At 42.8% G+C, this 12,500-nt stretch overlaps 3 protein-coding genes across 6 annotated transcripts in view; 2 read left to right on the top strand and 1 right to left on the bottom strand.

The window, feature by feature from the left end:
* Nucleotides 1-422, top strand: part of ccdc180 (coiled-coil domain containing 180) — a 28,575-nt gene extending 28,153 nt beyond the window's left edge. For all 3 annotated transcript variants that reach the window (XM_042422439.1, XM_042422441.1, XM_042422440.1), the window contains exon 37: nt 247-422. In XM_042422439.1, coding sequence (XP_042278373.1) covers nt 247-375 — 129 coding nt within the window. In that variant the 3' untranslated portion in view covers nt 376-422. The remainder of the gene's footprint in view (nt 1-246) is intronic.
* Nucleotides 423-1,597: 1,175 nt separating this feature from the next.
* Nucleotides 1,598-8,673, bottom strand: entr1 (endosome associated trafficking regulator 1). Its single transcript, XM_042421931.1, has 10 exons — nt 8,516-8,673; nt 7,447-7,598; nt 7,278-7,358; nt 7,123-7,190; nt 4,734-4,848; nt 4,444-4,517; nt 3,490-3,601; nt 2,577-2,639; nt 2,236-2,375; nt 1,598-2,028 (listed from the first exon to the last, which is right to left on the bottom strand). The coding sequence occupies exons 1-10, from the start codon at nt 8,541-8,543 to the stop codon at nt 1,938-1,940; spliced, it is 924 nt and encodes a 307-aa protein (XP_042277865.1). The 5' UTR covers nt 8,544-8,673; the 3' UTR covers nt 1,598-1,937.
* A 66-nt stretch (nt 8,674-8,739) lies between these two features.
* Nucleotides 8,740-12,500, top strand: part of chek2 (checkpoint kinase 2) — a 12,790-nt gene continuing 9,029 nt past the window's right edge. The window contains exons 1-4 of one of the 2 annotated variants that reach the window (XM_042421929.1): nt 8,740-8,840; nt 10,516-10,882; nt 11,849-11,973; nt 12,458-12,500. The exon at nt 12,458-12,500 is cut by the window's right edge and continues 90 nt beyond it. In XM_042421929.1, coding sequence (XP_042277863.1) covers nt 10,525-10,882; nt 11,849-11,973; nt 12,458-12,500 — 526 coding nt within the window. In that variant the 5' untranslated portion in view covers nt 8,740-8,840; nt 10,516-10,524. Of the gene's footprint in view, nt 8,841-10,012; nt 10,201-10,515; nt 10,883-11,848; nt 11,974-12,457 lie in introns of those variants that run through there. The other variant, XM_042421930.1, reaches the window with a different exon arrangement.

Genomic DNA, 12,500 nt, shown 5'->3' on the forward strand with positions numbered 1-12,500 from the left:
TCAGTGATGTCAGTAACTTCTCAGATGTGATGATTTGAAAGTTTTCTTCACATGATAATAAACTGGTTTTCTTTGGATTTTTGACTTTTGGTCAGAAAAAACATCTGAAGACGTCACCATGAAATGTGTGTTTATGTGTGTGTGTCTGTGTGTGTCTGTGTGTGTGTGTGTGTGTCTGTGTGTGTCTGTGTGTGTGTGTGTGTCTGTGTCTGTGTGTGTGTGTGTGTGTGTGTGTGTGTGTTTCAGAGGTTCGAGCAGTTGTTGATGTCAGAGTTGTCACATTCAGACTCCGACAAACAAAGACGACTGAGAGACCTACAGAGCTGGAACACACACTGGAGACAGCAGATACACACTCTGACACACACACACTAACACACACACACACACACACACTAACACACACACACACACACACTGGAGACAGCAGATACACACTCTGACACACACACACTAACACACACACACACACACACATGCACACACACACACACTAACACACACACACACACACACACATGCACACACACACACACACACACACACTGGTACACACACATACACACATACACACACACACACACACACACACACACACTGGTACACACACACACACTAACACACACACACACACACACACACACACTGGTACACACACACACACACATACACACATACACACACACACACACACACACACACACACTGGTACACACACACACACACATACACACATACACACACACACACACACTGGTACACACACACACACTGGTACACACACACACACACACACACACACTAACATACACACACACACATGTAAGATGATGTTTGATGCTGGCAGCTGATTGGCTGTTGCCTGTAACAGTGATGTAATCGCTGTATTGATGTTTGTTAATAAACCAGAGAAAACAGACGGAGTCTTTATTGAACTCACAGCAGCACAGATGTTCACGAGAATAAAAAATAAAATAAAAATACTAATTAAATATGTTGTATGATATATGTTTACTGGTACTGAAGAAGAGAATAAACAGTATAAACAGAATAAACGGAGCCTGTATGACAGCTGTATGTTATAGAGGCAGAGGAGGTTGATCCTCGATTTATTGAGGAAAGAAATAAACCAAATCTCAGTATTATTTATAAAATATTTTTTCTCTCTTCTTTGGAAAAAAATCCATTATTGAAATTCTGATTAAAATGCTTCAACAGCGACACCTGCAGGGCGGGAGGATCTCCTCCATCTATCCTCTCTGACCAATCAACAACCAGAAGACAAATGTAACTGATGTAGTTTTTGTTTTTACACTGTAAGAACTGATGATTGTTTATTTGGATCATACAGTTGAATCTGAAACCAACCAGGTGAGTTCAGGTCAACAGGCGGTAAATAAACAACGTGTCTGACTGTATCTGATCATCAGCAGGAAGCTTTAACAGCAACAACCTGACTGATCAATACACTCACTGAGTTTTTAACATTAATAACTTTATTCATTTCCTCGTTACTTATTATTCAGTTTTAGAGACGTGACTGTTCTGTTGTCATGAAGTAAACTCACAGAAACAGTTTAATATTTATTATAATATTTATTATAAAGTAATCAGAGTTTAAAGAAGCATCATCAGTAACAAATCAAACACCAGGAAGATATTAAAGATGTTGAAGATATGAAATCTGCAGGTTTTTCTTCATAAAGTGCAATTTTATGTTTAATTTCACACTGTAAAAAACATTAAAGAGAAATCTGTCTTCAGTCCAACCGACCAATCAGCAGCCAGACGTCCTGTCAGGCTGCTGTGATGTCATTAAAGCCAGGTGTGTGCAGGTGAGCTTCACGGTTAAACAAGTCCTGATCCTGCTGACCTCTGACCTCCTCACTGGCTGTTTCCATGACAACATGTCCTCCTGTCCGTCAGAGACGAGGCGTTCAGGACTCCGTGTTCAGCTCGGAGATCTTATCGATGGACTGAAGAAGCTGAGAGACCAGATGTAGAGTTTCTGTTTCCCCCAACAGCTGACTGCAGACAGACAGGAAGTTGTTCAGTGTTTCTCATCATGTGACTATGATGCTAACAGTTAGCAACGTTTGTAACCTAAACTACTGTGAGCAGCACTGGTTTGTCTCTCTCTGCTCTCCGTACGTCCTGCAGCTGTCTCATGCTGGCTAACATTAGCATGCTAACATGTCAATATGCCCCGCCCACACAGGAACAGCTGGTACTGACCGGATGGAGGTGCGGGCCTGGCTCGCCGTCTTGTTCAGGTACTCAGACGCCATCTGAGCGTTGTGTCTCATCGTCATGACGACCTCAGACTCGGCTGACTTCAGACTGTTGTTCTCCGACTGCAGAGATTCAACCTGAGTCTGACAAACAACAACATTCAGTCCAGAGTGGATCATCTGTCCCTAACGAACAATCTTTGATCGTTAACGAATCCGTCAGACTGCAGGACGACGAGACGTAACGTCACCGCTCGTTAACTGAAGATGTTTATGTTTGTCAATAAAAAGCTTCGATGAAACGAGAAGAAACATCATCAGCTGATGAAGCTGAATGTTTGTCACCTGCAGCTTCTGCAGCTCCAACTGCAGTCTGGACACACAGGTCTCTGCTTTCACTGCTCGCTTCTGTAAAACACCAGAAGAAGAAGAAGAAGAATCAGCTGTGAACAACATCTGCAGAGTTTAAAGATCCGACAGGAGGAAGGAAGAGATTTAATGACAATAACTAAATATATGTATATATATATATATATATATATATATATATATATATATATATACACATTTATATATATATATGCATATATACACATATATATGTATATGTATATATACATACATATACATATATGTATACATATACATATATGTGTATATGTATATATATGTGTGTGTGTGTGTGTGTGTGTGTGTGTGTGTATATATATATGTATATGTATATGTATATGTATACACACACACACACACATATATATATATATATATATATATACATATACATATACATATATAGCAGGAAACAGCAGACTGACCCTTTAAATGTCACATTTCAGGAGGAAAGTTGTAACATTGACAAAAGATCTGGAAATGTTTTGAGAAAAAATTTTAACATTTAAAGAAAAAATGTTTTTTGAGAATTAAACAAATATATATTTAGAGAAAAATGTGACTTAATGCTGCAGTTTTAGATTAAAACTAGTCGACAGTAAATGTTCTGTTGTCCTTCAGCTGCTGCTCTTATTAAATGAGTTTGAACCCAGTGTGATCATGATTTGCTGCCAGAATCGATCAGCTGATACTGTTGTTTATTGATCTGAAGCTGCTGAGATGATCCAGATGAACTTAACCTTTAGTTTCCTCTTATGTAACTCTCTCTACACATGTATGTTTATATCTTTACTTAACACGTGTTGTGTGTGTGATCGGCTGCAGAGCGCTGTATGTTCCGGGCTGTTCTGAGTGTCAGTGAACGCACCGTCATCAGGCCCAGGTTCTGCTCCACTGAGTGAACCATGCTCTCCAGGTCCTGCGCCTCCTTCTCCTCCTGACGCCTCCTCTGCAGCAGCTCCTCCGACAGCGCCGCCACCCTGAAGGGGGGGGAGGGGGCACACAAGCACTGAGGCATGCTGGGAAATTCACAGTTCAATACAAACTTTATTACACATCTGGTATCATTTTAAACATATCTGAGACATTTTATTCACCAAAAGTTGTTTAGATTTAAATCCGTCTTTCTTTATCTGCATTATTAATGAGCTCCTAGTCTGATTGGCTGGAGGTGTGGCCTCCACCTTCATCCCCAGCCAATCAGAATAGACCTTGATGAAAGCAGCAGCATGTTTAGCTGCAGCTGCAGATGTTGGACAGAGTCTGACTCGTTAGCTTAGCTTTAGCAACACTTCCTGTCCTGCTGTGCTCGTCATCCTGCTGATATTCAACAGCAGAAGCTCCGTACGCGCTGGACGGCGGCGGCGGCGGCGGCGGCAGACTGGAGCTACAGAGATTCTCTCTGTGACGTCACTTCTCTCGTGTCTGAACTGTTTATTAACGCTTCAGTTTCGGTCACATTCGCCTCCAGAATAAGAAGTCGTGACTCTGAGCAGCAGCAACGTTTATGATCTGTTGTGACTGAAATAAAGCGTCCGATGGAAAACAACCACTGTGACGACTGTCAATCACCTGTAATTATACATTTATTAAAAAAAACATTATTGCAGTGTTTATAGTTCTCATTTTATATGTTTTAACTGCGTCTACATTTTGTCTTATTTATCTGTTTATACTGCAGATAAAGTCACAACTCTTCTGTTTATGTGCAGTTTTTGTTTTTGTTTTTTTCACACTTGCTTTGGCAATAAAAACATCTGTTTCTCCACCAATAATCTGCATCATAACGGTGCTGTCGCGTGATTGGTCGGTTCTGACCTACCTGCGTTCATTAGCCTCCGATCTCCTCTGCAGCTCCCTGATGGACCTCCTCAATGACACGTTCTCCTCCTTCAGCTGCAACACACACACACACACACACACACACACACACACACACACACACACAGCTATTATCTGTTGGAGAGTTCTCTGTTCTCCCAGGCTCCCTGAACTACACGCCGGCTCTGTTTATTTACTGGGAGTTGAAACGTTGCTCTGCTGTTACAACCTGGTGCGTCGTAGAGGAAACACTCCTGTCACTGTGTGTGTGTGTGTGTGTGTGTGTGTTACCTGTTGTAGTTGGCTCCGCCTCCTGCAGCTGATTGGTTCGCTGATAGACGTCTCGTCGTCTCCCTCGTAGTTTTCTCCTGCTGCTGTCAGCTGATCTTCAGGTTTGGAGGAGAATCTGTTGAAAGAGGAAAACGTTTAAAGTCCGACTGGAACATCTGGAACATCTGCTCTGTACAGAGATGACCTTTGACCTCTGTCGTCCTTTGTCATGAATGCAGATGTGGAATGAACCTGCTGGTTTATCAGCAGCCAGCTGTCAATCAAACACACACAGCTTCTGATCTACCTGCAGTTCATCCAGGAAACTGATCCTGCGATAATTAACACAAATTCAAGAAATATTTGTGAACTTCAGTTTCACTAAATTACAGAAACTTTTCCACATAAACGTCTGAATCAGCAGCTGCTTGTGGTTTGGACCAATCACGGCGTTTGGTGTGGCGGCAACTGACCACAAATCTCACCTGCCAACAAACACGATGCCATAGACGAGCAAAACTGTTCCCAAATGTTCCCAAATGTTCCCATATGTTCCCAGATGTTCCCAGATGTTCCCAGATGTTCCTAAATGTTCCCAAATGTTCCCAGATGTTCCCAAATGTTCCCAGATGTTCCCAAATGTTCCCAAATATTCCCAGATGTTCCCAAATATTCCCAGATGTTCCCAGATGTTCCCAAATGTCCCCAGATGTTCCCAGATGTTCCCAAATGTTCCCAGATGTTCCCAAATGTTCCTAAATGTTCCTAAATGTTCCCAAATGTTCCCAAATGTTCCCAGATGTTCCCAAATGTTCCCAAATATTCCCATATGTTCCCAGATGTTCCCAAATGTTCCCAGATGTTCCCAGATGTTCCCAAATGTTCCCAAATGTTCCCAAATGTTCCCAGATGTTCCCAAATGTTCCCATATGTTCCCAAATGTTCCCAGATGTTCCCAAATGTTCCAAAATGTTCCCAAATGTTCCCAGATGTTCCCAGATGTTCCCAAATGTTCCCATATGTTCCCATATGTTCCCATATGTTCCCAAATGTTCCCAGATGTTCCCAGATGTTCCCAAATGTTCCCAAATGTTCCCAGATGTTCCCAAATATTCCCAAATGTTCCCAAATGTTCCCAGATGTTCCCAGATGTTCCCAGATGTTCCCAAATGTTCCTAAATGTTCCCATATGTTCCCAGATGTTCCCAAATGTTCCCAGATGTTCCCATATGTTCCCAAATGTTCCCATATGTTCCCAAATGTTCCCAAATATTCCCATATGTTCCCAGATGTTCCCAAATGTTCCCAAATGTTCCCAAATGTTCCCAGATGTTCCCAGATGTTCCCAAATATTCCCAAATGTTCCCAAATGTTCCTACATGTTCCCAGATGTTCCCAGATGTTCCCAAATGTTCCTAAATGTTCCCAAATGTTCCCATATGTTCCCAGATGTTCCCAAATGTTCCCATATGTTCCCAAATGTTCCCATATGTTCCCAAATGTTCCCAGATGTTCCCAAATGTTCCTAAATGTTCCCAGATGTTCCCAAATGTTCCCAAATGTTCCTAAATGTTCCCAGATGTTCCCAGATGTTCCCAAATATTCCTAAATGTTCCCAAATGTTCCCATATGTTCCCAGATGTTCCCAAATGTTCCCAGATGTTCCTAAATGTTCCCAAATGTTCCCAAATGTTCCCAAATGTTCCCATATGTTCCCAGATGTTCCCAAATGTTCCCAGATGTTCCCATATGTTCCCAGATGTTCCCAAATGTTCCCAAATGTTCCCAGATGTTCCCAAATGTTCCTAAATGTTCCCAAATGTTCCCAAATGTTCCCAGATGTTCCCAAATGTTCCTAAATGTTCCTAAATGTTCCCAAATGTTCCTAAATGTTCCCAAATGTTCCCAGATGTTCCCAAATGTTCCCAAATGTTCCTAAATGTTCCCAAATGTTCCCAAATGTTCCCAAATGTTCCCAGATGTTCCCAAATGTTCCCAAATGTTCCCAGATGTTCCCAAATGTTCCTAAATGTTCCCAAATATTCCCAAATGTTCCCAGATGTTCCCAAATGTTCCCATATGTTCCCAAATGTTCCCAGATGTTCCCAAATGTTCCCAAATGTTCCCAGATGTTCCTAAATGTTCCCAAATGTTCCCAGATGTTCCCAAATGTTCCCAGATGAGGTTTGATTGAGTGAGTCAGAAGAAAACAAGCTGATGTTGCTTCATAAAGCTGCAGCCATGACATCACATATATGTATTGATTGATCTACTGATGCATTAATCACTTATTGATCTGTCTGCACAGCAGTTTTCCTTCAAACTGAACTCTGAAGACGTTTGAAGTGTCGTCATTAAGCTCCACCTCCAGCAGAACAGAAACCAACCAATCAGCGAACAGCAGACTCACCTGGTCTCCTCCTCCTCTGTGCTGTCCACACCTGACAGGAAGCTCCGCCCCCACTGCTCCTCGTCCTCCTGATTGGACAGACAGACAGACAGTGTGGATGTCAGTGATGATGATGATGTAAGTGACGGTGATGATGTCAGTGATGATGTCACTACCTGCGGAGCCACCGGGCTGAGTGACGGTTCAGAGAAGAAACAGCTCCTGAGCTCAGGGTCAAAGGTCAGAGAGCTGCCGACCTGCAGAGAGAAGAGACGTCATGAAGTTCTTCTTCTTCTTCTTCTTCTTCTTCTTCTTCTTCTGCTGCAGACGCTGGAGTCTCCCTACCTTCATATGAGTCTCATCCTGGTCCTGGTCTGGATCCTGGTCCTGGTCTGGATCCTGGTCCTGGTCTGGATCCTGGTCCTGGTCGTGGATCTTCCAGCGTAGGAACTCTCTGAAGGAGAACGGGTTCAGCTCCTCCGCCTGCACCTCCTCATCTGAGGAGGCAAACACAGCTGACTGAGAGGAGCAGCGTCATCGTTTCATCCTTCAAACATCCAGAAAGATTCAGTCGAACGTGACGGAGAAACATTTAATATCTGATGTTTGGATTGAAAAATAACTTTAAAGTCAGAAACATGTTTGTTTTCATTCATCTGCTGAAGGAGGAACAACGAGTCGACAGCCAATCAGAGTCCAGTATTCACACTGAGATCAACTTCACAGTGACGGAGGAAAACTTTACAGATCAATAGATTCTGGATTATTGATGATGATTATTAATGATTATTAAGACATTATTTTATAAGTCTTAACACACGTCGTCTTTGATTGATTATCAGAACAGTTGCACTAATCAATGAATGTTTGCAGCTCCACACTGAACCGACCTTCTTACAGCAACAATTAGTCGATTCATTGATTAGTTACCCACTATTTTGATTATTGATTCATGATTTTTGACTCATTCAGCTTCTTCACTGTGAAGATTTCCTGGTGTTTTTAGTCTCTTTACAGACCAAACAGTTGATCGATGAATCCAGATAATAATGATCAGCTGCAGCAGAACCGTGACGTTAAAGATCCTTTAATGTCATTTAACAAGTTTCAACCAACAGATTTGATTTAAAGAAAAACAAAAATGATGATTTGATGACAACATTTGCCAATTAAAGGATTAATCAATGAATCTTTAACCTTCAGTTGCTGCAGACAAGTTTGACTTCAGCTTCAAATGTTTTCAAAGTTTCTTCTTTCTAACGAAACGTTTCTGTTTTATTGTTTTTATTCTTCTTCGGTGGTTTAACAGCGAGAATCAACGAAGAAGAAATGATCGACGACGAGCTGATAACAAGAAAAAAGGTCCAAAAGATGAACCTGATCGATGATCGATGATCGATCGGACTGAACTCACCGTCTGCGATGATCAGCTGTTTGGCCATGATGACGTCACGCAGGTGTTCAGACAGACAGGTGCTCGGCGCCGATCAGCCCATCAATCGGTTGTTATTGATCATTATTGATCATCGTTGTTTCTCTGCTGCAGGACGAAACCAACCCGGAAACACACCCGATCGTTGCCGTCTCACGTGACCGCTTTTCTAACTTCTCATTGGCTCGGACCGGCTCGTGTTTCCTGCAGATCCCGGCGGGTAAATTTCCTACACGTGTCCGGTTGGGTCCGGTCCCGGTGTGTCTGGTACTCAGCTGAGGAGACCCGGAGGAGTCCGGCTGATCCGGTGAGTGGTTCCCGCTCCCGCTAACGTTACAGACAGGTAGCCCGGCTCGGCTCGGCTCGGCTCGGCTCGGCTCAGTCCGCGTCCTGCTGGCGGTGGTACTGAAACCTCAGCAGGGGGTCCGGAGGTCAAACAGGGTCGTTTGGTTCTGGATCTGATCGGTTTCATCATGATTGAAAAGCTCAAAACATCTCAACGAACTCCGTTTAAAAATCCGTTAATTTAACGTTTCCGTATCTGCTGCTGAAAGTTTCCGCTCGGTCGCCCGTGAAGAAGAAGAAGAAGAAGATTTCTGAGGAAAGTTGTTGTTATTTATTGTTTAGTTTGAGCCGAACTGAAGAGAAAACCTCAAAACAACCAACACAAGTTTCACTCTTGTTTTCTCTGTTGTTGTTGTTGGAGAATAAACGAAATATTCTAAAATTATTCAATTTTTAGATTCAATTCAAAATACTTTATTGATCTCTGAAGGGCAGTTTGAGGCGAACACACACACACACACACACACACACACACACACACACATACACACAATTCAGTCACACATTAAAAAATATAAATATGTCAATGTCAGAAAAAGTTTAAAGACAATGATTAGTGACAGCTGGTGATCAATATCGATAAAGAGTCAAAATGAATGAATCAATCAGTCATCCAGTAAATAAACTGGTTTAATAGTCTGATGGTTTCTGCTATAAAACCAAACTTCCTTCTGTTAGTTGCAGACAAACACGTTCACACACACGTTAATTTATCAGCTACTTGCTGATTAACATCTGAATCTGGTCAGTGGTTGGAACGCTGCTCTGTGAACAGAACATTTATCCAGAACCTGACTGAGTCGTGTATGACCGTCGGTGTGCTGATGGTCTGCAGGTAAAACACCATCCAGTATTTACCATCAGATGCGTTATTTACACTACTGCATATAGAAGTTGTGGGAATTCTACTGGTAAATAATGCAGGCTTTGTCTCGTACAGTTACATCACTACACCGCTTGTGATTTATGTATAAATCATCACTGACGGTCTTATCTCTGTGGAGTGGTATCAGTGTGCCAACGCCTTCAATAAACAGATCTGAGTCAGAGACCCGACTGTCCAACCACGTCTCTGTGAAGGCCGTGAGACGCCTTCCTGCCGGCATCCGGTTCATTGTGCAATCACACATTTCAAAGGATAACCGGACGCAGCGTTTCCATCTTGTCTCAGACCGGCTTTCTTTCCTCGCTTCCTCTTAGTTTGCCTGTTGGTGTTTATTGTGCTCTGGACATTCACTCTGTTGATGTCTCCAATTCTGCAATATTGTAAACTGAGATAAGGTCCTGGTTTAATATCAGGTTGGCGATTTTCCATCCAAACGGTGGGTGTGAACAAATGCAAACAATCAGTGCGGCGAGGAGCAGTTTGTAGAATCCGTTGTCTCCGGTCTGCTACCTGTAAACACTGAGTCACTCTCACAATGTCACAAAAAGAAGACGTTGAAAGTTGCAGAACATAAAAACGACATAAAACAACAACAGCTTCTTTGCTCCATTGGTCTCCCCCCCCCCCCCCCCCACACACACACACACAACCACGTTTAGCACAGAGCTGTTGAGATGGAAGTTTAGTGAAGCTGCAGGCTGATCGCAGCTGTGAGTCTATTTAATCTGATTTTATCTTATATGTCCTGCAGAGCTGGACCATGTCTGGAGAGACCACAAATGAGGGGGGGCAGCCCCAGTCCACCCAGTCTCCATCCCAGCCCCAGTCCACCCAGTCTCCCTCCCAGGCCCAGTCCACCCTGTCTCCCTCCCAGGCCCAGTCCACCCAGTCTCCTTCCCAGCCCCAGTCCACCCAGTCTCCTTCCCAATTTAAGTCACAGTCCCAGACTGGTTCCAGTTCTTCCAGCGGGCCGACGTCCAGCAGCCAATCGTCCAGTGGCTCGGGGACGCTGAGCAGCGTGGACACCATCCCCGTCACCCTGCCGTCCGTCCCCGAGGAGCCTGAACCACAACCCTGGGGCCGCCTGCTGCCCATGGCCCCAGGCTTCCGAGCCCACGGTGAGGTTCTTACTTCTAACTGCACTGGTCACATGCTAGTGCTAATGCTAATACTAGCACTAAATCTAGCCCTAACGTTAGCACTGATATTAGCTCTAATGTTAGCACTAAATCTAGCCCTAACGTTAGCACTGATACTAGCTCTAATGTTAGCACTGATACTAGCCCTAACGTTAGCACTGATACTAGCTCTAACGTTAGCACTAAATCTAGCCCTAACGTTAGCACTGATACTAGCTCTAATGTTAGCACTGATACTAGCCCTAACGTTAGCACTAAATCTAGCCCTAACTTTAGCACTAAATCTAGCCCTAACGTTAGCACTGATACTAGCTCTAACGTTAGCACTGATACTAGCTCTAACGTTAGCACTGATACTAGCTCTAACGTTAGCACTGATACTAGCCCTAATGTTAGCACTAAGTCTAGCCCTAACATCAGCACTAAATCTAGTCCTAATGTTAGCACTGATACTAGCCCTAACGTTAGCGCTGATACTAGCCCTAACGTTAGCGCTGATACTAGCCCTAACGTCAGCACTAAATCTAGCCCTAACGTTAGCGCTGATACTAGCCCTAACGTCAGCACTAAGTCTAGCCCTAACGTCAGCACTAAATCTAGCCCTAACGTTAGCACTGATACTAGCCCTAACGTTAGCGCTGATACTAGCCCTAACGTCAGCACTAAGTCTAGCCCTAACGTCAGCACTAAATCTAGCCCTAACGTTAGCACTGATACTAGCCCTAACGTTAGCGCTGATACTAGCCCTAACGTTAGCACCGATACTAACCCTAACGTTAGCACCGATACTAGCTCTAATGTTAGCGCCGATGCTAGCCCTAACGTTAGTGCCGATACTAGCTCTAACGTTAGCACTAAATCTAGTATCTGTTTGTTGTTTATTGTTTGTTTGTTTTGTATATAGGATGACTATCTTTTTGATTGTTGTTGTTTGTTTGTTTACAGACTGTATAGAGGATGAGTATCTGTTTGGACGGGACTCGAGGTGTAATTATGTTCTGGATGATCCTGATGAACCAGGATCCAAACGATTCAGAATCTACAGCAAGAAACACTTCAGAATCTACAGAGTGAGTCTGAAAACAGTCTGCAGATTAATGAGTTAATAAACAGTTAATAACTCACTATAATGTAGTAATAATGAGTTAATAAACAGTTAATAACTCACTATAATGCAGCTGTCAGCAGATAGAAGTGTTATTAATGTATTAGTCAACAGTTATAACTCCTCCTGTGGACAGAAGTGTTCACTGCTGCATAAACAGATAATGAATGAAAATATAATAAAACACAGCTGTAATAATATAAAATATGTCTTCATAGGAGTTAGAATAAATACTGAACATTAATAAACAATTAACATGTCCTTATATCTGCTTATAACTACATTATAGTGAGTTACTAATCATTCATTAACTATTTATATGCTGATTTAGATTATTAATGATTTAAAAGGGGGAGTTGAAGTTGATCCACTGATTACCTGTGACTTTAGAGCAAATACAACCTGAAAGGTTACCTGTCTGCCTGTCTGCCTGTCTGTCTGTCTGTCAGGAGGGCAGTGAGGTGTTTGTGGAGGACTACAGTAACAACGGGA

Source organism: Thunnus maccoyii, chromosome 9 (genome assembly GCF_910596095.1).
Source record: "Thunnus maccoyii chromosome 9, fThuMac1.1, whole genome shotgun sequence".
NCBI classification, from domain to species: domain Eukaryota; kingdom Metazoa; phylum Chordata; class Actinopteri; order Scombriformes; family Scombridae; genus Thunnus; species Thunnus maccoyii.